Here is a 23,648-nt window from a genome sequence, read left to right on the forward strand (position 1 = left end):
GTGCAGGGGGTACGGGTTCATGGCTTTTGCAGTTTCTTTAGATAGCTGGTCCCAGTGTCGCCTGTCCCAACATGTATGCCCGCAAGAGGCCCCTCTTTTGCTATCTTTACGGCTCAGTTTTTGGGGCATGGGAAGAGCAGCCAGCCAGAGATGCGTGGCGTGGTGAGCATGAGGTAGGCAGTCAATGGAGAGAGAATGCTCGCCCAAAAATACCACATCTAGTCTTCCTATTCGGGCATTGCTTGGCCAATATCCTATATGCCCGAAAAAATGGCCTTGACTGGCACACAGCACCGAGCATATGCACAGATAACGCACGACCCCTTTGTAACATCTGCATCCACCCTCCGAACGTTCCATTTTTTCTTTGTCAACTGAGAACACCTTTCCATCCAGCGAATAATCCAGCACAGCAGCTGCAGTATCTTTATTAGCGTCCACCAGCCTGGGTTGTCCGGGCGCTCACTGCATTGCGCAATTATACGTGCATTGTTGGGTGCCTCAGTCAACAGCACCCTCTACTCTGAGGCGGGCAGATCCGCAGCTGTCCCTACATGTCGCCATGCCAGGTCCCAGCCATCACTGATCTAATTCACCACGATCCACAGCATGGAATCAACGCCGCCTAAGCCTTTTGGTCGGAGCTGCGACAGGCGCTTCGGTTTCTCCTCCACAAATTTTGTTTGGCTTTATTCAATTCTGCAGGCGCTCGAAAAGAATGCTGGGTGACGAATGCTTCAAGCTGGCCAAGGAGGCCAAGGATGTGACGCCGGACCACATTCCTGCCTATAATGAGGAGCTGGTGCGCCTTGTAACTCAGGAGTCGCGATATCTGTGGCGGCGCGTCGTCGAGCTTATCCAGGCGACAGAGTCCTCCAGCCAACAGAGCTCCTCGGGCGTGTTTAGTCCCAGCCAGTCGACCAGCAAGCCGGACCTTTCTTCGCAGCCTTTCAGCAACGACCCCGCAGACGTGAGCCGCTCCATGGAAAGCGAAAACATGCAGGGCCAGGTCGCGCTTTACGTGCACACGATTGAGCGCAACAAGCGGTGTCTGATGGCGTACCACCGGAAACGGGCAGAGTTTCTGCAGTCGTTGCTGTGGGCAGTGCATTTAGCGCCGACGATGGTGCCACAGAATGTGTCGCAGAGGCTGGCGCCTGAGGAGCAGAACTATGCAAGAGAGTATGCAAAGCTCAACATGAAATACAGAGATAGCGTGGAGGCCACATTGTGCCCCAATGATTCGCTTGACTGGGCCTTGAATGGAGAGGTACCGCCGCGCGATTTGCTGATCGAAGTGCGTGTACACAGAGACTGCGGTGAGATTGTAACCCAGTCTGGTATCGTCAACCTGCAAGCCGGCACCCAGCACTACCTGTGCCGCTCGGATGTCGAGCACTTGCTGACCATCGGGTATCTTGAGCACATCAATCCGACATAGCAAATACTATTTAATCAAAAGTGTAATATAAACCTCAACACATACTTGTGGATGGCAACATACCAGTGATCAGTGGATGTCGCATCGCATGATATATCGAGAAGTGGTTACTAGTGCATCTGAATATTAGCCCTGTGTTGCGCTCCGCCGATACCAATGCCTCAGGGCAGGCGCATCCCTTGCATCAAGCCGATGGTGCAGCGCTGTCCCTGGCGGGGATTTGGCCATATACCAAATGCGTACAGCCTCCATTCAGTTATTTTCTCTTTCGTTTTCACTCGGTAAGGATCCTTCAAAAACTCTGGACTACTACCAGCTCCTTGACAGATCATTCCTACGTAAACCAATTGCTTCTAATCATTTTTATTATATTTTAGTAGAGATAGCTGACATATGGAAAAATTTTGTTTTGCGTTCTTCAGCAGTCCTCTCGCCTAAAGGGCCACAGGCCATGTAGCGATATTAGAAGTGTCAAATAGAGGAGAGAAGTTATTAGGGAGATTTGTTGGAATGGCGTGGGGAAAGATAGTGTGGTGAATAGTAGAAAGGTAGTAAAAGGGATTTCAGCAGAGCTGCCAGCTCTAAACAGCAACACCAGGCGATCTCTTGGGTACAAACAGGCTCTTTGCACGAGTCATGCTGTTCCTAACAACAACGCTGGTCGACCGCTTTAACGTGTTCAGTCTGCCGCTCAGGGTTCCGAGTCCAGCACGAGCAACAGCCGTACTGGTGACATTCTTTGCACCCCTATGCATGGCGGCCATCTCTACCGACATCTTGCCATCAAACCCATCGTGGTCAAAGTCCGACCCATCGATGTTTTTGTCGCTGTCTTCGGATGCCAGGTACCTAGGCGGCGCATCATTGTCGGCATCCACGCGTGCGTCTACAGTCTTGGGCCGCAGATTGTCGGCTGAGCGCTCATTCCGGGGCGCAAAAATCGGGCGTGCAGTACGCCGCAGAACCATCGAGGTTGTGTGCCGGACAGACTGCATTCTGCGAGACAGCCCGCTCAAGATGCGCGACGGCTGGCGCTGCAGCCCTTGGTTGGTGTGGCCAATTGTGCCGAGCCGCGACTTTGCGGTCTGCGCGCGGCGCTCCTGGGCGGCGGGCAGGCGCTCGGGCCTCGCTTGGACGGGCTCGCTTGCCCCGCCAATACTTTGTTTTGGCTGAGTTGCGGTGGGGGCTGTTTCAGAGATAGTCTTGGGGGCCGCTTCGGGGCCCTGTTCAGGACTAGCTTCGGGAGTGGTTTCTTTGGCAATAGATGTCTTCCGCAGTTCGTTGCCACTCAGCGCCTTCTGTAGCTTGGTTTCTGCATGGCGGCTACCCTCCCGGGCCAAGGCACTGGCAAGGCTTCCGCGACGGCTCCTGGCACGCGATCTGTAGCTGGCAGGCGATGTCGGCCGATTGCCATCTGGCTGTGGCGACACTGGTTGAGAGCTGGGCATATCATGCTTTGGCTGCGCAACCTCGCAGCCAGCTTCCTCCTTTCCCTGGTCATCCTTCGCCTCCTCTTCCTCCTGGGACTTTTCAGCCTCATGCATCGAAGCGCGCTTGGATCCGGATACTGGGGCGTCAACAGCCGCTTCAGCAGGGATTGTAATGGAGAACATGTTGGCAGTGGGATCAGTAGCCATCGATGTGCTGTTGTCAAAGTTGAATATATCGAAATCGGCAAGCACGCTGGTGGCTGGCTCCGGCACAGCAGCCGGCGGTACTACAAGGCTCTCCTCGCTGCCCGACGTAACCGATGCAGTGGCGGCCTGGACTACATCCCCCGCATTGCTTGGCGCCTCCACACTACTATCGCTGGAATCACTAGCTGAGTCTGAGACCCCACCGGGCAGCACAACTGCAGCCGTGGCATCCTGGGGCTCTGCACCGGACTCATCAGCCACTGGGGTGGTTTCGATCAGAGAAGCACGCTTTTCGGTATCAATCGGAGCATCCTCATCCGACTTGGTATCCACGGTCTCTTCCTGGACGGGTGGCTGGTCCTTTGCTTCTACAGGCGGCTCCGCTGCAGCCTCACCTGCCGGCGAGCTTTTCAGAGCGGCGTACGAGAAGGTAATAGAATCGTAGTGGTGGTGGGACTGGTCAAAGCCATTGTTCTCGGCATCTTTGGTCTCCCTGGCGCCTCCCTCTGGCTCCTCTGGCTCCTCTGGCTCCATAGGCTGCTCTGGCTTTGCCACAATAACACGCGCTGGCGCGGTAGCCACCAGCTCAGGCTCCTCCACGGCAATTCCCTCCGAGGTGGCCTTTGATGACGCGGTCTCGGTGCTGGCAGCCGGCGACGGCTCGGTGGCAGTAGAATCAATGGCAGTGTTCTTGCATATAGCCGCTTGCACTATCGGCGTGGCCTCGGGCTCCTCGGAATCCTCAGAATGGGCGTCACTGGTCTTGTCGGTGCGCGGGTTGCCGAGATCCGGGATGCTGAGCTTGGAGGAGCCAAAGTCTGGCATCATCCAGTCGAGCCCCTTGCTAAGACCAGACTCGCCCTCGAAGCTGAACTGGTGCGTGGCGGCGGTGTCGCCATGCGATGCAGCGCTGCCAGAAAGCATGCTTTTTGCAAGGTAGGAATAATAAAGAACGTGAACGGAGGAACTTGAGGAATCCCAATGCAGATCGAGATCGTCAGCAGTGAAGGGGCTGTGGCAAGTGAAATCGTTAACCGAATATGACCAAGGGGGGATTCAATATTAGCCTCAAAACCCCTATCTTGATGTCTGTGATATCGGAATACAGAAGAGTTGAGAGCAAATTATGTAAAACTATAAAGCGAAAAAGAAGAAATGGCTAGGATATTGCTGAAGAGAAAGAGGGAGCGGACGGGGTTGACTTCTAGGATGGAAAGGTGGCAATGGGCTAAAGGGGGTCAAAAATGAAACAAGGTGGTAGCGGAATGCTGGGAACAATCGGTATGGACGACCCTCCTTCTATCTCCAAACAGGGACTAGCCGTTGCGCAATGAGGAGCAGGGGGTACTCTAGCCACCATATTCGCTGTAAAATTTTATTCGATCAATATCACGCTTCAAGCCTAGAGGACATGTCTAATCCTCTTTTCTCCTCCCTGTTCTGTATTCTTGGGAGAAGGGTAGAGGGGGAGGGTGCTGTATAGCAGTATGCTACTAAGAAGGCTAGACCAACTCTTATTTTCCAAAAAAAAAAAAAGAAAAGCGTCCCCTCTCTCCACGTTCCCACCCAATGGCGAATATGAAATGGGCACAAAGAATGCTATACAGGAGTGGTGGCATGTTTTTGCGCTTTAAAAACGTTTATACATTGCAATCTACTGTTCCCAAGAGAAAAATAGTCTAGTACAGGAACTCCATCCCATGTTCCATTCCCAAAAGTCTCCTCATGGGGCGTGACCGCATCGCACAGCGCCTGAACTCGTCGTCGCTGGAGCAGGCGCCAGCGCGAACCAGCTCCCTGACGATCTCGACCCAGCCGGCTCTGGCTGCCGCGCGCAACGCCAGGATCCCGCTCTGGCCCGACACATCGGCGCCCTCGCCGATCAGCAGACGGACAACATCCAGATGGCCGCCACGCGCAGCATTCCGCAGCGGACATTCTTCCCCCACATGCACATTCGCCTGGGCATTAACCAGTAGTCGTATGGTCTCCAGGTGCCCGCACTCGGCAGCCTCGCACAGGGCCTCGTCCTTGCTCACGTGTGCGCCATATGCAAGCAATATTGCTGCAATCCGGGTGGACCCGCGCGAGCACGCGTAAACCAGGGGACGGCCGTTGCGCGCATCTGCGTTGGCTCCGCGGGCCAGCAATAGCCGCACCAGACCAATGTGTGTTGTCGGAGAAGATGGCGTCAGCTTGTCGTGATAGCTGGTTGAGCCACTGGCGGGATTGGTAGGGGTTGCCACTACCGATGACATGGCAGTAGCAGCAGGCGAGAGCACGCTGCCCGACTGCGAGGCATACCGCGAAGCTTGCGCCTGGTTACGGTACCGGCGCGGCTGGCGCGGCATCATTGACGGAGACAGAGGGCCCGCATTTCTGATCGCTGGCGAGTCATACAGCGGCCCATTGCTGGGCACGCCCGCATAGGAGAACTTTAGTAGGTGCGCACGCGACATTGGTCTATCTAAATCACTACAGTAGTCTCTCAGCGGCGGCGGCTTTGGGAACTCGCCATCGCCCTTGTAGCATGCCGTCAGCAGGCTGCTATTGTCCATGGCCTGCGGGTCGGCACCAGCCTCAAGCAGGCATGTCACACACTCCATGTTTGCGTCGCCGACCAGCACCGCCGACCGCAATGCCTTGACGTGGTCGGCCATGACGCTGGCGCCATTAGCAATCAGCATCTTCACCACAGCCGTCTGCATATGCGTCGCCGCGAGCACCAGAGGCTCGCCATCAAGAACATTGACGTCAGCACCGGCCTGCAGCAGCGCACGCACCACGCCTGTGAACCCCATGCCGCAGGCAATTCTCAGGGCCTCATCGTCATCGGCATGCACATCGATAAGGTGCTGCATGCGCCTGCACAAGTGCTCACTCCGGATATTAACTGCAGCTGACCCGCGCCAGTTCTCCAGCCCGCCGCTGCTTTCCTCAAACAGCATCTCGGGGCATTCCCGCAGCACCTGCCGCGTGCCGTCTGCCGTGTCAATGCTGTGCAGACACATTCGTAGGACCTTTTGCACTATCACTGTCCAGCCGTGCGAGCACGCAAACCGAAATATCCACTGGTCGTCGGCTCGCGGGTCGGCTCCCAGGTTCAGCAGCAAAAGCACGATGTCCTGGCGTATCAGCTGGGGGCGCCGGCCATGCAATCCCAGTTTGCCATCCAGCACGCGGTGGCGGCCAAATTCTGCCAGGTAGTAGTGCGCCCGTACCGCCATCGATTGCGACACTTGGTAGAAACATCGCGAGACCTGGGCCAGCGACGGCCACTGCGCGAACACGAATATCTGGCACAGAATGTCAAATGGCAGGGCTTTGTCGAGGGCTCTACTGCCTGGGGAGCCGCTGTATTTGTAGGACATTAGAAATTCACAAGGGGCATTTGGAAGGAAGCAGAGTGGAATTTACAAAAAGGGCAAGACAAGAGCAATTAAATGAGCGAAGGAGATAAAAGAGCGGGAGGGCATGGCTGCAAGGGAGGGTGCGGGACAAGGCTGATTGGCGTGCCTGCTGGAAGGCGTAGTGCCTTCACTCATCATCGTCAGAGTCAAAGTCACACAGTTCAAAGTCAATCCTTGTTCGGCCCAGCGCACGAGGCTCGGTCTCCATGCTGGCCCACCAGAACGGCTCCTTGTCGCCCACCACCGTGCTGCTGCTGCTCGCCGCCCGGACACCAGCAGCCGGCTTTGGGATAGTCAGGCTAGGCAGACCCTGGCGTCCATGCTGCAGCTTCGCCGCGCTGCCACCACCAGGCCGGCTACCCGAAAACGAGCCGGGCCCCGCCAGCAGCTCGCCCGCCTGTTTCCCCACCGAGCTGACCATCGGCGCAACCTCCGGCGGCGTCAAGCACACCTTGACAATGGTCCGGTCGATCCTATTCGCCTGGCGCTCAATGTCCACCAGCGAGGGCGCAGCCGCGTCGCACTCGGCCATCTTGCGCACCCCTGCCGTATTGGTCGCAGCCGAATAGTCGACTACCTCGTAGATGTGCAGCTGCCGGGCTCCCTTGGCGGATGCGCGCACCAGCGCCAGAAGCAAATACGCCGGGGCTTGGCCGCCGTCCCATGTGGCCGACGGCGGCGGGCTCAGTGGCGATACCGGCGAGGTCGGCGCACTGCCGGGCTGCAGGAACTTGAGCTTGCCCGTGATCTGCCCGAAGAACTTGCTGACCATGATCAGCGGGTCGGGCGACTGCGGCTCTGGCGATGCCAGGGTTGTGGTTGCCAGGCTGTTGACCAGCGGAGCCAGCTTTGCTGCCTGGCTGTCGCTGCGTTTCCGCGGAGCCGCCGACGCCAGCACGCTGCGGCAGGCATGGACGACGCGCGCCGCCGCCCTTCTCTGTCTGATCCGCGTCGTCTCGGCAAGCAGCTGCGGCATGTCGAGCTCCTCGATGTGTCGCGGCAGACATTGCAGGAAGCCAATGCACTGCTCAAAGTCCATCGACAGAAGCCGCCCCCGGACCGCCAGCAGCACGGCGGTGAAAAAGTCAAACAGAAAGCCCAACTCGCTGCAGTCCTCGTCATCGCCCGATGCGCTCTGCTGCACACGCACATTGCAGTCAAGTCTGCCTGCGGAAAAGTTCACCGACCGGAACTGCTCCGGGTGGATCAGCTCCTCGGTCCCCTCGCACGCTGGCTGCAGTGCTCTGGTCACCTCGCGGTCGAGCAGAAACTCGGCTTCGAGCCTGCTGTCGTCGCTCTGGCTTTGGTCGGCTTCAGGCTGCTGCTGGGCCGCCGTCAGCCGTGCCCGATTCGACATCAGCGCATCCCACAGCAACAGGACATCGGGCAGGGCAAACTCGCGCGCCCCCCACACCAGCAGCCAGCGCAGCGCAAAGTGCTCGGGCTGGATCCCCAGGCCCTCCAGCTTTGCCCACAGCTGCCGGTCCGCTGCCCGCACGCAGCTGACCCACCAGTACTTTAGTGTGTGCTGCAGGCCGCCGGTACCGCCTGTCAATAGCATCGGCACCTCGGGCGACGTTGGCCGCGGCGGACTGCGCATGCCTGCGTTTTGCACCGAATGCATAGCGGCCACATATGACACAGCGCTGCCCGCCATCAGCGCTGCCGCCAGCACGTCTCCGTGCTGCACTTTTTGTGGCCGGGCTTCCTCTGTCTTGGGGGCAGCCAGCGTACTGTCCATGGCAGTAATAAACATATCCAGATGCACACCGCGCAGCGCCAGAATAAACAAATGGAACGCATCCGCCTCGCAATCGGCATGCGAGTACCCAGAGACCTTCTGCTGGCTCCCCGCCAAGACATAGTAGAGCGGCGCCAGAATCTCGTTCATGCCCTGCGCGTAGCCGGCGCCGCGATTGAACTTTGCGTGCACATATAGAATCCGCGCCATCGCCTCCTCGTGCGATGCTGCGCTCCGTCCCAACCACCCACTGCCATCTGTGTTGCCACTGACCGTCGCGCTGCCCATGACGTTGGCGACCTTTTCGCCCAGCGACTTCTTCAGATGCTCGACCTGCCACGTCAGCGAGCTCTGCACCGAGTCGCTGCGGTAAATGCTGCCTCGAGGCATCCCGTCTAGCGACTCCGAGCTGCTGACTGCTGTGCGATCACTGATGTTTGTCCCACACCGCGAGGTATTGTCTGCCGGATTGTCCATACTGTTGTGGAACAGCGCAATGTCGGGCATCGTCCGATCCACGTCCACGCGAATCTGCGCTGCCAGCCGCGCTGACTCCTCAGTCGAAGCAATATCTGACATGACCTCGTAGTAGGAGCGACGGTGCTCGCCAAGCACCTGGGTCCACCGTGAACGCTCGCGGGGAAGGTACCCGAGAAGCAGCTGCCAGCAGAGCGCACGCAGCCCAGGCACCTCGGGGATGCCGCGGAAGCACAGGCTCGAGAGCTGCTGCAGGTCCAGGCGTGGCTTGCTTGAGCTGAACAGCACGTCGTCAAACTCGACAAGCCTAAGATACATGGACTATTATAAGCGTGAGGGATGTGCGTGTAAAAAAGCGGTGTAGATAGCTAGTGAAGAAGAGTGCCCAAGGATGTCTGCAAATAAAAAGGAGAAAAAGAAAGCGCAATGCAGCCCTGAGAGGGGTTTGTGCAGAGCGCTTTGCTGGGATAAAAGCATTCCGCCTTTCAGGGACCACGGGCCCACTGTAAACCGGTTTTCACTATATCGCCTACCTCTTTTCAAGCACTATTGATGTCATTGACGATTTGTGTGTATAAAAGTACAATATTAGAGACGCGTGTAACTGCGAGGAGTAGAAAGGGAAGGGGATAATGGCTGTTTTTAAGCTTGTCTAATAATTGCGGTGGAGGGAGGAAAGAAAGGGAGGAAAACCACAAACTGTCCGCCATCAGCGCAAGCTGCGCCTCTGCCTGCACGGGCGTCTGGCAAAGAATATGCGAGGCAGGCAGCGCAGCACAGTCTGGTGCACAGCAGGCAATGGCTGGCACTCTGTTGCAACCCCACCTCCACTGGACCCCTCGTCACGTGTCGTTGTGACCACAACTGGCAGCCCAAGGGACCAACCAGGGGAGCCTCTTTTGCTCTTTGACTCTTCACTGCCAAACCTTCCACTTCAGGCCTTCCTGTACATAAATTGTTGAAGATTCCCAGAATGCCGTCGCCAGCCACGCTCCAAAACACCCGCCCGACCGCCGCCAACGAGCACGCCAGCAGCAGCGAGTCCAGTTCGCGCGCCAGCCCCGCCCTCAGCAGCCTGGCAGGCTCCCGCACACGCATGCTGGGCGGCCCCGGTACGCCCTCGCACGGGTCGCGCACAATGGTTATATCGACGAGCTCGCGCGAGGAGTCGCCCGAGGGGATCCTGCATCTGCGCGGCCACGAGCGACGTTCTCCGGCAAGCAACCGGGTGCAGTGGACCGACGACACGGTTGACAACGAGCACATGGGGAAGAAGAAGTCGAAGGTCTGCTGCATTTTCCGGAAGCAGCGGCAGTTTGGCGAGTCGGACTCGGAGAGCAGCAGCGGCGAGTCTGATGACGATGGGCCGAACGAGTACGAGCGCATGCCCAGGCACAAGCCCAGGGGCAAGCACAGCCACCATCATCACAGCGGCGAGTGCCAGCACTAGCGCGTGATCACGGCAAATCGATTAAGGGAATCTGCACTCGACAGTGTATGGCTGGACGACTCCGTCTGCTGCATGCGTGGAAGCCTTCAGCAATAGCAGAATCGCGATGCCAGCCTGATTTGTGCTGGCGTTAATGCCCAAGAATAGCTTCTTAGAAAGCGCCAAAACTGCCCTCCCCAACACCAACCAGGAAATCACCTTGCATGCACGACAGATGCGCATACGCACGCAACTAGTTGGCTCAAGCTGGCTCGTAAAGCAGCGAAATAAAACAGCAAAGAAAACAACAAAGAAAACAGCAAAAAAAAACAGCAAAGAAAACAGCAAGTTCAACTGTATGAATGATCCGCAATGTACATGCAGGATAATGGCAACTCCTTCACCCTAGCTGTCTTTGTAAGCTGCCTTTTTCTCGCGATTTCCCGAGTGTCGCGTCTCTCGCTAATGCCAGCGCAAATTGGGAGGACTGTCCTCGAATGCCAACAGCTGGTGATCCCCTGTCCCCCGGCTTACGCAAAAGGGTGCCTCACAACCCCGACTCGCACGCTCCCCCGATGTCCGTCCGTAGCCGCTCTGCTGTGAGCAATGTCCGACCAGTTCTCTGAGGCATATTGTCGTGCAGCAAAAATGTCTCTTATAAAGCACATGGGTATCCTGCAGTCCATTATTTCTGCAACATCCCTCTGCATCCCCACCCTCCTCCCTGCTATATCTCCGCCTATTACCTACTACCTATAAATGCGTCTTTCGAGCTGCATTCTCCTTTTTGCTGCCGCAGTGCAAGCAAAGCGAGTTGTCCACAACTGGGACATCACCTACTTGAACACCAGCCGCGGCCTGGACCAGGCGCCGAAGCGCGGCATCACTGTCAATGGAAAGTTCCCGCTGCCCATTGTCGAAGCCGAAGTCGGTGACCTTCTGGTGCTCAATGTCCACAACTCGCTCGACGTGCCCACTTCTCTGCATGCCCATGGTATCTACCAGCATGGCACCAACTACTACGATGGTGTTGGCATGTTCACCGAGTGCTCAATTGCCCCCGGCAGCAACTTCACGTACGAGATCCCCCTGAAGCAGTCAGGAACCCATTGGATCCATGGACACACAGCCGAGCAGAACTTTGACGGACTGCGCACGCCCCTCATCATCCGTGACCCCCGGGAGCGCTGGGACTACGATGACGAGTACTTGTTTGTGCTTGAGGACTGGTCGCCATGGACCATGCAGCAGTCAATGGATTTCCTGCTGAAACCGAACCTGGCCGGCCTGCCCCTCAACCCGCCGCCCCACGGCCTCATCAACGGAGTCAATGGCACGCTTACCAAGCCCATCAAATTTGAGCCTGGAAAGACCTACCGCATTCGCCTTCTCCCGATGACCAGTTTCCCGAACCTCGAGTTTGTCATTGACGACCACGACCTGATTCTGTACGAAATCGATGGCGTGCGCACAAAGCCCAAGACGCTGAAGACCATCCGTGTTACCCCTGGACAGCGCGCCTCGGTGCTGGTCAAGGCAAAGCGGTCAAGGTCGAACAACTACTCGTACCATGTCACCATGAACTCGCCGGGAACGCCTGTGCTCGCTGGTGCCCTGCCATTCACATTCAATGGCACTGTCGAGTACGACCCCAAGGCGCCGCTGGCTCCCACCACTGTGATTCCGTCTGAGGAGTTCGATGAGCTCACCGCCGAGTCGCTCGACTACCTGCCAGCGCTCCAGACCGACCGCTCACTCTTCATGAACGCCACGTGGGGATTCACGCCAGACGTCGTCCTGTACGATACCTTCGACTATGTTGAGTTCCGCGCACCCAAGGTCCCAACACTGTTCAGCGCACTGACCATGGGTGACAAGGCCAAGAACCCGCTCGTCTACGGCCCACAGACAAATGCCAGGGTGCTAAAATACAACGAGGTCATTGAAATAGTCCTGTTCAGTACCTCGATTGCACCCCATCCCATTCCACCTCCACGGCCACACGTTCCAGGTCATTGAGCGTGGCATGCTTCATGATGTCAACGGAACCACCCGCCGCACCGTCCCCAGCTATGGCTTCTCGCCTCTTCGCCGCTGATACTGTGTTCCTTGGTCCATTCCAGTATGTTGTGATTCGCTTCCGCGCCGACAATCCGGGTGTGTGGCTCTTCCACTGCCACATGGACTGGCACAGCCCGAATCTCCGTAGTGTATTTGTTTCTGCGCCTGATGTCATGCAGAGGACACTGAGGGTCCCGCAGTCAGTTCTTGACCAGTGCCGCATTCCAGGGTATTCCGACCAGCGGAAACGTGGTTGGTAGAAATGACTACAACATCGACGGTGCGCCAATCCTTCCTGCACTCCTAGCCAGCCCTCCTCACTAAGGGCGCTGGCCTCATTACAATAGACGCACACATTGTTGATTAGTGATTGCAGATGTGATACAAATGGCAATAAATAGCAGCATCACAAATAATCTATTAACGTATTGAGTATATGTACCATGTACCACACGAAGGTATTAGCTCCTCAAATGCGCAGATCTCTGCTGCAGACTGATTCCATTTGGGTGAGCCATCAACCAACATACTATAATATGATAGAGCTGCTGACAATTCTGCCATTTAGATATGTGCATTGTCCATTTTGTTGTCTGTCTCTTGCCATTTCTGCTGATGCATTGTGCTTGTATTGAGTATGTTGGGACCAATTGTCAGCTAAAAAAGAATGGCACGGTATATGTGATGCAGACACCTGATACACAGTCTAGCGGCATCAGGCGTAGTCATTTGGCGGAGTTGCCGACTGTTGTCTGCAGCCAGTAGTGGAAAATGTTGAGTACAAGACATTTGTGAATGCGATAAGCATGATGTGCCCAACACCATTGGACACAAGAAATGCCAACCACATTGATGCAGACCGAAGCACAATTCTAATCTCAACCAAACCAATGCAGCGTGGCGATGAGTTCCTTGGTGCAATCTATCGTGCCATTTCTCCCTCTGCCTTTTTGTGTTTTCAATTGTTCTAAGCATGCCACCAGAATTCTGCAAGGCATGGGCTGGGCCCGAGATAGGGTATATAAAGCAGCAGACATCTGACATGCATTCTTATTTCAACGCATCTCAGACCCACACTTTCATTCGTCTACTTCATTCATCTCATCATTCCTGTAATGCGTATTTCAAACAGCATTGTCCTTTTCGCTGCTGCTGCTGCTTGTGCTGCACAGGCCAAACAAGTTGTCCATGACTGGGACATTTGCTTATCTCACTACCAGCCGTGGCCTGGACCAGGCGCCTAAGCGTGGCATCACTGTCAACGGAAAGTTCCCTCTGCCTGTTGTCGAAGCTGAAATAGGTGATTTACTTGTTCTCAACGTTCACAACTCGCTCGATGTGCCCACTTCTCTGCATGCTCATGGCATCTTTCAGCGCGGCACCAACTATTATGACGGCCCCTCCATGATCACAGAGTGCTCAATTGCTCCAGGAAGCAACTTTACGTATGAAATCCCCCTGAAGCAGTCAGGAACATACTGGATCCATGGACACACAGCCGGGCAGAACTTTGACGGACTCCGCACGCCCCTCATCATTCGTGATCCAGCCGAATCCGGGGACTACGATGGCGAGTACCTGTTTACGCTTGAGGACTGGTCGCCGTGGACCATCCAGCAGTCACTGGATTTCTTGCTGCAGCCCCGCCAAACTGGTCTGCCCCTTGATCCGCCGCCCCATGGTCTAGTCAATGGTTTCAATGGGGAATCAGACAAAGCCGATCAGATTCGAGCCTGGAAAGACCTACCGCATCCGCCTTGTCCCGATGACCGGCTTCCCAGCCATGGAGTTTTCTATCGATGACCACGAGCTGATACTGTATGAAATCGACGGTGCCCGCACGAAACCTAAGACTCTGAGGACTATTCGTATGACTCCTGGCGAGCGTGCCTCGGTGCTGGTCAAGGCCAAGGAAACCAAGGACAGAAACTATTCCTATCATGTCAGCATGGTTACTCCCCGTGCTCCGGTAATTCCTGGATCCTTGCCGTCTATCTATAACGGTACTGTTGAGTACGACGCCAAGGCGCCGCTAGTTCCGACCACCCAGGTCCTGTCAGAGGAGTTCGATGAACTCACTACCGAGTCACTTGACTATCTGCCAGCGCTTAAGCCCGATCGTTCGCTTTTCAAGAACGCGACCCTGGGGTACACCTCAGCTGCTGTTGTCTACGATACTTTTGATCTCATTGAATACCGCGACCCCAAGGTCCCAGCAATTTTCAGTGCCTTGACCATGGGCGAGATGGCCAGAAACCCGCTCATCTATGGCCCGCAGACCAATACCGAGGTCTTCCAGCTGGATGAGGTCGTCGAGATCGTCATATTTAGCACGTCCAATGCCCCACACATGTTCCACCTTCACGGCCACATGTTCCAGGTTATCGAGCGCGGTCAGGTCAATGATACCGCTGGAACCACCCGCCGCACTGTCCCCAGCCATGGCTTCTCACCTCTTCTCCGTGACACTGTCTTTGTGACCCCATTCACATATGTGGTGATTCGCTTCCGTGCGGATAACCCAGGCGCCTGGCTCTTCCACTGCCACCTGGATTGGCATACACCCAACCTTCGTAGCGTGTTTGTCACTGCGCCCGATGTCATGCAGAGGACACTGAAGGTCCCGCAGTCTGTTCTGGACCAGTGCCACATCCAGGGTATTCCAACTAGCGGTAACGTGGTTGGAAGGCCCAGCTACGACATCGATGGTGCACCTGTTCTCCCTGATCTCCTGCCCAACCCATCCTCCGCTTTAGTGGCTTGACAGACAGGCCAATTGTGATCTTTAGGGATACTTTCCACACGCTGTTTTGAAAACTAATTAGAGAAATATGATGCGGTTAACCCAATTTCTATATGGCATAGCTGCTATATATGAATTACCAGAAATCCATGGCCCAACCCATTTCCTTAATGTATCACATGTAGTGTTTATCAATCAATAGTTGAAAATTGCAGCTCAAGCTGTTGGAATCAAACGCGCACTTTTCTCGAACACACAAATTGTATCAGAATAATGGATGTTGACATAGACGATAGCGAGGCAATAGCCCAACGTCGGCTGCTGCGGCAAGATTACCGCAATCTACTGACCAGTGCAACTGCGCGCAAGAAAGAGTACCTTGAAGGTAATACGGACCTTCTACTGCAGGACCTGGAGCGGGCCAATATGCTATTCGGCACAGTCAACAGCACCAGCGAGGGCGTCCTGGACTCGCAATTCCTGATCCTGTCTGCTGACATCAGCGCGCAGAAGGCACATCAAATGCGCATCGACAGCGCCGCATTCGACTCGCTCGAGTATGTCGAAAAACTGCGCGAGACATTGTACGGCACCGACGCTGACATGCAGCAGATGACCGGCAAGCAGCCAGATTGGGCGAAACTAGGCGAGGTTGCTGCCAAGTTCACACGCAAAGCCCCGCGGTTCAGCTATATTTACGGGCCGCTGATGGCTGAGGTTAAGCACAGGAAGCGCACAGTGCAGCAGCGCGGGCGTCGAAATGGGCGGGCCGACCAGTCACAGGTGGCGAGCATTGAAACTATGGAGGCCGGAGACATCAAGAAGCAGGAGAACCAGACGACAAAGCTGGTGCGCAAGGTGCACAAGATCTTGACCGAGGTTGGGCCCATTAATCTGTTCAAGCTGGTCATCAACCCACAGTCGTTTGCGCAGTCAGTGGAGAACATATTCTATGTGTCGTTTCTTATTCGCGACGGCAAGGCCTTTATCGACGACCAGTCGGGCCAGCCCATGATAGAGGCGTGCGAGCCGCCACAGCAGAACGACTATGAGCAGGGGCTTTCCAAGCGGCAGCTGATCTTTAGCCTGGAGTATGCGTCGTGGAAGGAGATTATTGAGGTGTACAAAATCGTCAACTGCGCCATTCCATCTCGCAAGACCAAGATCGGTCCCGACGGGATGTCTCAGATTTCGTCGCAGGTTCCTCTGTGAAAGCCAGTGGCCCGATGCTGTCATTAGCTGTTGAATAAATGTTTGCTAGTAAACAAATTCGGCAAGCTGCATCCAGAACCTGTCCTTCAAGATGCATTCCTTGACTTGCGGTGAGACGGTCAGGTTGACGAGAATGTCACGGCTGGGCGGGGGTGATGGCAAAAAGATGACCGTGCCTTCGCCGAAATCAGGCATGACGGTGGCAAAGCTCTGCACGCCGCTGCCGAAATCAGCTTCGTAAAACTTGAACCGGATCTGGTTCGATATACCAGTGACCATCTTGAATGACATCAGATTGGCACTAAAGTTGCCCAGACTAATGTCCTCTGTTTCCAGCACATCGTACAGGGTGCCAATACGCGGCGGGGTCGCCTCCGATACAATCTTGCGCACCATGGCAGCAATGTCACCTAGCGACGTTGGTGTGGTTGGCGTACCAGCATAATCGATTGGCTTCGAAAAGTATACATGGTACATGGGATTGCCAATATAGTTGATATCGGTCATGTCGAGGCGGTGACGGATATCACAGGGGATCCCCAGGCAATGCTCGTTCCTGATGCCCATAGCACGGCTGATGGTGCGTGCCAGCCATCCCGGTTCCCCATCTGAACTCTGTATGTTCGCTTGCGTAGTCACCTTATAGAGAACTGCTGAGAGCAGGTCATTGTCAGAGATCCGAGTTCCATATGGCACGTGCTCAAGCAGATGGTAGCGGAGCTCCTCAAGCCTATCGTAGTTGACTCGGAACAGGCATCCTTCCATAGGAGCCATGCCCTGCCAAATAGCTCATCAGCTTGCCTCGCGAGATTGGCGAGAGCCAGGTCAGAAAGTCAGCAAACCACGACTTGTCTGTGTACGTGTTGCGGGTCATGTCGCTGATCGGTGCACGCTCGGCAGGCAAATGGCTGCGGATCGCAGAGCGGTCAAAGCAGAACACCCAGTGCCTTGCCGGCTCGCCAGTAATAAGAGCGCGGGTCTCTTCGGCCCAGCGGTTGAGGAACTCGAAGCAGCCATAGCCGTCGGTGGTGGCATGGACGAAGGCTGTAGAGATAATAAGGCCAGTGTTGTTCTTCATGCGCACGACATGGATGTCTGCAAGCTTGATGCGGGCTGAGTTTGCGTCTGGACACGGGACTTTGCCCACTGTCTCCAGATCACTGGGCCAGGTTTTTTGGTTGTACTGGGCTGACTTGATATCGCGGAAATCCACCTCCGACTGCGACTCGCGGTATCCAGGCATGTTGAGATCGTCCTTATTTACGACAATCTCCAAGTGCCTGTCGCTGCGCTGCGTGAGGTCGCCGACAAGCAGAGGAAACTGTGTCAAGGTCTTGTAGAACGCCGCCTCGAGCTTGTCGGAGGGCATGAAGCTGCAGGCCGCATCAGTATTAGCGTAGAAATTCACATGGCGGATGTTGACGTACGAGAAGGATTCGTCCGGCACGCTGAGGGCGTAGGTCTTTGATTCGATGTTTGCAAGCAAAAAGTCCATAGTCAGATGGCAGAGAATAGCGCAGTATTGGGTGCAGGCGTGGTATGATGAAAGGATACAAAGTCTCAGGCCTGTCTTATAAGGAAAGCGCAGTGGTCTGTATGCTAAAGTGCTACTGCTGCGGCCAGACATGAACATCCGATTATCCCTAACCAGCCTAGGGCTCGGAATTCCAAAGGGGCAGCTTTGGAGAGCGGGCCAGCACTGGCCGCAGTAGTGTGGCTTCCAGGGATCCGGCAAAAGCCGCATTGAGCTTATCAGCAAAGCGCAAAGGGAAATGTGCCGATCAGCGATCGAGATGCTGTTGCTGGTGGTGATGCACGATCACCTGATGAAATCACCCCTAGCCACGCAGCACGGCCCTTGTTTCCCAGCATACTCTATTCTCTTCTAGGGCAGAGCAAGCCCACCCTGCCTTCACGACTATACAACCGCCTTTATTGTTTCATATACACCTAAAGCTCTGTAATTTCTACCCTCCTAGCTACGCACCTTGTACCAAAACTGGCCTAATGGAAGGACCAGCAACGCCTGTAGTCGACCTGACAAATTCGCCCCAGAGCGGCCCAATGCAGCTGAAAACATTGTGCTGCTCTCAAGCGACGACGAAACTGCGCCGCTTCCAAGCACTGCAGCACAGAATGGTCGGAATGGGCGACCATTGAGGCACTTGGGTTCCAGCCAGCAGCGACATCCTGAAGCGCACCGGTCGTTTGCGTCCTGGGTGGCCCCACAGAACATGGTCAGCCGTCTCTACCAGTCGTCGGCGTCTACGCACACCACTCGAGCCGGCATGCGGAGGCCGCCACAGGTACTGGTGGGGCACAACCGGCTGCCACCAATACAGGGTAGACAGGAGGGCGAGAACCGTGACTTTCAGCGGGTCAATTCTCTGCGGCATGTGTTGCGCATCGACTCGGCACGGCGGCGACCGCGGCTCTGGACAGACGCTCAGCGTAATAACGGGCCCGAAGGAGAGACAGGAATCCGGCCAATCCGTGCACAGCCGTTGCCAAGACAGAGCCGTACCTGGAGCCGCGCGCCCGAGCGGTACCGGCCGCGGGCAGCCACTGTGGGCGAGGAGACCGAGGACGGAGCGATTGATGTGGAGGCTGTCGATGACTCGATGTTTGAGGAAAGCGCGGGGCGGTATGCGGAGCAGGCCAGGCAGGCACGCGGGGACATGACTGACGAGGAGGAGGCGTATGAGGACCAGGCGCGGCGGTACATGACCAGAGCGATGGCTGCGCGGTTTGCCAGCGAGAACCTGCCGATATTCCCGTTCCATCCGGGCCTCCAGATCCACCATTTTGCGGGCAATCATGACATTGGGCCGTCGCCGTTCGACTTTTTTGACGGTGACGACATGGCGGATATTATTTCGTTCATCGAGGCCAACGCTCCTCCAGCGCAGCCCAGCAGCAGGCGTGGCCGGGAGATGCAGCCGCTGAAGCTGAACTCGCTGCAGCTCGATCTGGCCAAGCTGCCGGAATACACGAGGGCAGTGCCCGAGCCCAACTTCCGCGATGCCGACATGGACCTTGTCACGTGCGATTCCAGCCAGATCGTCTGTGTCGAATGCAAGGACGCTCTGTATGCACAGGATCCGATCTGGGCGCCGTCCTGCGGACATGTGCTCTGCAATTCCTGCTATGACGCGTTCAAGGGCCAGTACAAAAAGTGCGTCGCTTGCGGAAAACGCACAGCAAAGAAAAACCTGGTGCACCTCTTCCCCTGAGCTAAAGAATATAGATTACAGCCCCCTTGGTGCCTGTGCACTGCGGAAGGCTTGTCCGGCACATTTTTGAGGCAGTAGCTGGAGCTGCCCGAGATTGAAGAGTGTCGCTTAGGCGTGGGCGTTGCACTAGCTGCTGCAGCACCGACATCCCATCAGCATACTCCGAGAAAAATGTGTATTTTCAAAAACGCGGCAGATGCACGTGATGTCTAATTGCTTCCCGAGTCCTTGGGCTTGGCTTCGCTCGACTCGGCCTTGGCAGCCCCCTCTTCAGCCTTGGGCGCCTCCGCCGCCTCCGCCTTCGGCTCCTCCACGGCCTTGGCCTCCTCCTCCTCCTTCTTGTCCTGCTGCTGCTTCTTCTTCTCCTGCACATCCTCGTCCTCAATCAGCTCCTCCTGCTCCTCAAGCACCTCGAGCTTCTGCTTCTTGGTCGCAGTGCCGCTGACCTCCGCCAGACGCAGCGTCGCCTCGTTCACAAGATTGTCAGGCAGCGAGGTGATGGTAGCCTGCAGGGCCTCGGCGCTGAACTTTTGCGACTCGGGCTCGCCGGCGGTGATGATCCGCGACAGAATCAGCAGAGTCGCCGGGATGTTGTGATCCAGGTGCAGCTCCAGCCACTGCGCCAGCTCCTCGCGCATGCGGGCCGGAGACACGCCCAGGATGCGGATTCCACGTGTCTGGCATGCCGACTGCAGCTCCGGCACCGACAGCGACTCGATTGTCTCAGCCTTGATCATCTTGTCGTCCGCGCGAATGTACCGCATGCGGTTGTTGATCTGGTACTTCAGGTAGTTGTCGGTACCGAACGCATTGACGCCCACAAACCGCGCGATCGACACCAGCTGCGGCCGCGACAGGTTGTCCAGCGTCAGCTCGTCCTCAAACACATGTGCGACCTTGAGCAGATCGCTTGTCGACACCTGCTCGCCGCTCGACCGCATGCGCGCCAGGAACTCGCCCGTCTCCTCGCTGCCCTCCTGTGCCAGCCGCTGCTGCACCTTGGACTGCTCCGCCAGCGTCTCCTTCAGGTACCGCGTCAGCTCGTTGCGCACGCGCTGCGTCTTCTCCCGCTTCTTCTCCATCGACGCCTTGTCCTCGTATGTGCTCGGCAGCATCCCCGGGAACAGCTTCAGGGCCACCGGCAGCAGCAGCTCGGCAAACGGAATAATCACAAACATCAGGAACGGCACCAGCCGCACCGTGTCGCTGAACGTCCGCCGCAGCTGCCGCTGCTCACGCCGTGTCAGCGTCCCGCCCCACGCCACCTTGGTCACCAGCTTCGACGACAGCTTCATCTCCTTTGCAAACAGCTTCGTCCCGTGCCAGTAGTGCAGCGCCTCGTGCTTGATCTTCTCCATAAGCGTCTTCTTCTTCGCTGGCTCCGTGGCCTTCACCACCGGCTTCTCCTCCGCGCGCAAAATCTTCCCCGCATACGACCCCTGCCCGCGTTGCGTCGATAGAAAACCCGTCTGGAAAAACAGTGCGCGTGGGAGAGCTGGCTGGGAAAGCACAGGCAGCGTCCTGGTGCTGTTGGCGGATCCGCCGCGCCGCACTGTGCTGCGGGACCACTGATCGGGCAGCTACTGAAAGTGACCGTTTCGCAACGAACGACAGCCCAACTACTCTTGAATTGGTTAATATCGAAATTCCCTGTACTGAATTCGAAAAAAAAAAAAAAGAGACTGCTTATCACAGCGGTTCTAGAGTGGTTCCTTACCTGTGCCGGCACGAAGAACCAGCGGCTTGGCCGCGAGTGACAAGGACTGCTTTTGCACAGCTAGCATTGTTATCTACTAAATGTGTGAATGTAAATGGAAAAAAGCTGAGGTCAGGAAAGAAAAAGTTTGTTTGCGGACTGGGATGGAGGTCGGTACGAAGATCAAGCCTGGCTTTAAATCCAAGCGCCAAGCATTTCCTTGTAAAAGGCCGTTACAGTAATCACTACGGCCAATCGAACACATCGCCGCAAATTTCCCCGGTTTGCTTCTGGGCCGATCGCCGAGGTCAATTATATCACTGCGATATACCAGTAATCAGCGGATACTAAAAAGGCTACCAGATATCCTGGGCGTAGCGACCATTCGGAGATCAGGTCGGAAAGGTACGTGCTCGCCTCGTCGGCAGATAGGCCGCCATGCTCTTCAAACATCCGAAGCCATGGCTGCACTCATACTCTTGCCCAGCTTATCAGCCGATCCGCAGACGTAGATGCGCCCACCGCTTCTGCAGATGCGACCAGATCTTGGCCCATCCTGGGAAACGTGGTGCTGCACATACTTGCGACTCATCACCGACCCGCGAGAATGCTGTCTGCAGCTTGGACAGCGTGCCGTCTTGGACATACTGCTCGAGCTCGTCCTTGTACAGGTAGTCGTACTCGGGGCTGCGGCAGCCAAAGTACATGGCAGCATCGCCAATGCCAGCAAGCTTCATCTGCCTGCAGGAATCCGCGGAACGGAGCAACTCCAGTACCGGCGCTGACGAACACCACAGGCACATCCGATGAAGGTGGCAGGTGGAACACGTCTTGCGCTGGGAGATGTGACACAGATCACACGAGCACCCGCCTCCAACGATGCCAGATACTCGGTTGCCAGACCACCGTAGGAACGGCCATTGACGGTATCGTTGACAATGGCAGCTGAGATGTGGACTTCATTGCCAACAACCGACTGGCAGCTGGCGATCGAGTACCGCCGGGGATCCATGGCCGACACAAAGTGAAGCAGCGTTGCAAATGGAATCTGGCGCACCAGCGGTGCATACGTGCGCAGCACATCCAGAACAGTGCGGTTCTGTGCCTGTGAATGCACTCCAGCCAGCCGACTGCTTGCCTAGCGTGTTGACGTCTTCAGCAGCCCTTGCGTAGCGAATCATAGGTCAGGCTCATTGCCTGAAGGTCCTCGACTCAGCGCAACAACCAGCTCGCGTGAAGGTGCTTCCTTCCAGTCACAGACATATTGGAGAGGCATCAGCCGACGGTGCATGCGTGGCCATAGATAAGCTGCTGCAGCAGAGCGGGCAAAGCGCGAAGCGTCCGACACCTGCTCCAGCTCGAATACTGTATCCAGACTCGAACTCTAGGATCGCGGAAACCTCACGCACAACACCTTGGCGCGTTGACTGGGTAGATATTGAGGTGGTCGCCAGTCGTGTACGAGATATCCTGATGTGTCATCCAGAGTGATCTCGATATGTCCGAGTGCTGCGACCGCTCCTTTCGACGTCCTGCAGCTCGCGGTTGACTTTGACTGATGCGTTCTCCAGCGACAATCTGAACGGGGCAGCAGGGCTGTTGTCAACGTACTTTAGCGAGTACGACAGCGACTTGTCCGTGGCAACATCAATGTAGGCATCGACACTGGAGCCGTAGTGATCAGTCAGAATCATTCCCGACCTGGAGTGACCACTTCATGAACTCGTCGTCGAGATCGTCGTTGGAATCTCCCGCTGTAAACTCCGTCAGTGGCGTGGCACCAAGCTCATCAAGACGCTGGTACAGATGGCGCGGGAACTTCAGGAACGTATGCCAGAGCGAGTTGCCAGCAAGCCAAACAGTACAAAGTCGACGTCCTTGAGGATGTCGGCGCGGGTCTCCTGGTCGAGCAGCTTGGCAAAGTTTCTGGCGTTGTCAGGTGGCATTCCGTTGTACGTACTGGTAATAGCCACAACCAGAGGAGCGCCTGCCATCGGCAGACTGCATTGAAGCAAAAGTCCCAGTCATTCAGCGACACTAGAGTAATGTCAGCAAACCCCATGCGCTTCAGCTGCTCGGCCATCTGCGTCGCATAGTCATCGCTGGTACCCATGTTTGATCCGTACACAACAAATGTACGCGGCAGCCTGTCAGCAGAGACTGGTGTGAGTAAGTGGGTGCAGAACGGCATGTTCGACGGTATGATTGCCATTGACACTAGCAGCGTCTGCTGCCAATGGAGTGTCGGCATCTGGGAAGACTCGTGCGCTTCTGGACAGTCATGAAGAGATCCATCGGACTTGTGGTAAGCTTAGTCGGGTGATACCGGAGCTCGCCATCACCAACATCATGGAAACTCGTATCTCGACAGCAAGCGAGCTAGCACAGCTCGTATCTCCATCATTGCGAACTGGCGACCCAGGCATGCGCGATCTCCTGTCGAAAAAGGAATCCATGCACCAGGCTTGATGTTCTTGATATTCTCAGGCGAAAAGCGGTCTGGGTCAAACACAGTCGGGTTCGGGAATGACTTGGGGTTCCTCTGAAGACTCCATACACTAATCAGTG

At 56.1% G+C, this 23,648-nt stretch overlaps 12 protein-coding genes across 12 annotated transcripts; 5 read left to right on the top strand and 7 right to left on the bottom strand.

The window, feature by feature from the left end:
- Nucleotides 1-327: 327 nt before the first annotated feature.
- DL89DRAFT_324973 (GINS complex, Psf1 component) lies at nucleotides 328-1,441 on the top strand (the record flags this gene model as incomplete). Its single annotated transcript, XM_040891499.1, has 1 exon — nucleotides 328-1,441. Exon 1 carries the CDS (start codon nucleotides 719-721, stop codon nucleotides 1,439-1,441), a length of 723 nt encoding a protein of 240 aa, XP_040740559.1. The 5' UTR covers nucleotides 328-718.
- Nucleotides 1,442-1,829: 388 nt separating this feature from the next.
- On the bottom strand, nucleotides 1,830-4,238 carry DL89DRAFT_270111 (uncharacterized protein). The gene has a single exon (XM_040888566.1). The coding sequence runs from the start codon at nucleotides 4,000-4,002 to the stop codon at nucleotides 2,023-2,025; it is 1,980 nt and encodes a 659-aa protein (XP_040740560.1). The 5' UTR covers nucleotides 4,003-4,238; the 3' UTR covers nucleotides 1,830-2,022.
- A 519-nt stretch (nucleotides 4,239-4,757) lies between these two features.
- Nucleotides 4,758-6,305, bottom strand: DL89DRAFT_260200 (uncharacterized protein; the record flags this gene model as incomplete). The annotated part of the gene is made up of 1 exon (XM_040885760.1): nucleotides 4,758-6,305. One exon carries the CDS (start codon nucleotides 6,303-6,305, stop codon nucleotides 4,758-4,760), a length of 1,548 nt encoding a protein of 515 aa, XP_040740561.1.
- A 227-nt stretch (nucleotides 6,306-6,532) lies between these two features.
- DL89DRAFT_65236 (RabGAP/TBC) lies at nucleotides 6,533-9,452 on the bottom strand. Its single transcript, XM_040891944.1, has 2 exons — nucleotides 9,240-9,452; nucleotides 6,533-9,013 (listed from the first exon to the last, which is right to left on the bottom strand). The coding sequence occupies exons 1-2, from the start codon at nucleotides 9,263-9,265 to the stop codon at nucleotides 6,616-6,618; spliced, it is 2,424 nt and encodes an 807-aa protein (XP_040740562.1). The 5' UTR covers nucleotides 9,266-9,452; the 3' UTR covers nucleotides 6,533-6,615.
- Nucleotides 9,453-9,618: 166 nt separating this feature from the next.
- On the top strand, nucleotides 9,619-10,455 carry DL89DRAFT_270113 (uncharacterized protein). The gene has a single exon (XM_040888567.1). It carries the CDS (start codon nucleotides 9,680-9,682, stop codon nucleotides 10,154-10,156), a length of 477 nt encoding a protein of 158 aa, XP_040740563.1. The 5' UTR covers nucleotides 9,619-9,679; the 3' UTR covers nucleotides 10,157-10,455.
- A 31-nt stretch (nucleotides 10,456-10,486) lies between these two features.
- On the top strand, nucleotides 10,487-12,605 carry DL89DRAFT_270114 (uncharacterized protein). The gene is made up of 4 exons (XM_040888568.1): nucleotides 10,487-10,797; nucleotides 10,909-12,095; nucleotides 12,206-12,399; nucleotides 12,425-12,605. Exons 1-4 carry the CDS (start codon nucleotides 10,784-10,786, stop codon nucleotides 12,518-12,520), a joined length of 1,491 nt encoding a protein of 496 aa, XP_040740564.1. The 5' UTR covers nucleotides 10,487-10,783; the 3' UTR covers nucleotides 12,521-12,605.
- Nucleotides 12,606-13,384: 779 nt separating this feature from the next.
- Nucleotides 13,385-15,118, top strand: DL89DRAFT_306181 (uncharacterized protein; the record flags this gene model as incomplete). Its single annotated transcript, XM_040890900.1, has 2 exons — nucleotides 13,385-13,882; nucleotides 13,908-15,118. 2 exons carry the CDS (start codon nucleotides 13,385-13,387, stop codon nucleotides 14,958-14,960), a joined length of 1,551 nt encoding a protein of 516 aa, XP_040740565.1. The 3' UTR covers nucleotides 14,961-15,118.
- Nucleotides 15,119-15,175: 57 nt separating this feature from the next.
- DL89DRAFT_270115 (uncharacterized protein) lies at nucleotides 15,176-16,205 on the top strand. Its single transcript, XM_040888569.1, has one exon. It carries the CDS (start codon nucleotides 15,213-15,215, stop codon nucleotides 16,149-16,151), a length of 939 nt encoding a protein of 312 aa, XP_040740566.1. The 5' UTR covers nucleotides 15,176-15,212; the 3' UTR covers nucleotides 16,152-16,205.
- Nucleotides 16,197-17,646, bottom strand: DL89DRAFT_324979 (uncharacterized protein; the record flags this gene model as incomplete). The annotated part of the gene is made up of 3 exons (XM_040891500.1): nucleotides 16,197-16,766; nucleotides 16,803-16,874; nucleotides 16,903-17,646. 3 exons carry the CDS (start codon nucleotides 17,644-17,646, stop codon nucleotides 16,197-16,199), a joined length of 1,386 nt encoding a protein of 461 aa, XP_040740567.1.
- Nucleotides 17,647-18,069: 423 nt separating this feature from the next.
- Nucleotides 18,070-19,436, bottom strand: DL89DRAFT_65267 (uncharacterized protein). The gene has a single exon (XM_040891945.1). The coding sequence runs from the start codon at nucleotides 19,277-19,279 to the stop codon at nucleotides 18,242-18,244; it is 1,038 nt and encodes a 345-aa protein (XP_040740568.1). The 5' UTR covers nucleotides 19,280-19,436; the 3' UTR covers nucleotides 18,070-18,241.
- A 157-nt stretch (nucleotides 19,437-19,593) lies between these two features.
- DL89DRAFT_275861 (LETM1-domain-containing protein) lies at nucleotides 19,594-21,168 on the bottom strand (the record flags this gene model as incomplete). Its single annotated transcript, XM_040889364.1, has 3 exons — nucleotides 19,594-20,790; nucleotides 20,819-20,823; nucleotides 21,102-21,168. The coding sequence occupies 3 exons, from the start codon at nucleotides 21,166-21,168 to the stop codon at nucleotides 19,594-19,596; spliced, it is 1,269 nt and encodes a 422-aa protein (XP_040740569.1).
- Nucleotides 21,169-21,436: 268 nt separating this feature from the next.
- DL89DRAFT_270119 (riboflavin synthase domain-like protein) lies at nucleotides 21,437-23,435 on the bottom strand (the record flags this gene model as incomplete). The annotated part of the gene is given in 11 exon segments (XM_040888570.1): nucleotides 21,437-21,660; nucleotides 21,680-21,821; nucleotides 21,841-21,916; nucleotides 21,942-22,185; nucleotides 22,306-22,456; nucleotides 22,495-22,550; nucleotides 22,610-22,781; nucleotides 22,804-22,898; nucleotides 22,946-23,081; nucleotides 23,117-23,240; nucleotides 23,342-23,435. Coding segments are annotated over 11 exon segments (1,425 nt in total), but the record flags the coding sequence as incomplete, so codon positions are not given.
- Between the last annotated feature and the right edge of the window lie 213 nt (nucleotides 23,436-23,648).

Source organism: Linderina pennispora (assembly GCF_002104995.1).
Source record: "Linderina pennispora strain ATCC 12442 chromosome Unknown DL89scaffold_15, whole genome shotgun sequence".
Lineage (NCBI taxonomy): Eukaryota > Fungi > Kickxellomycota > Kickxellomycetes > Kickxellales > Kickxellaceae > Linderina > Linderina pennispora.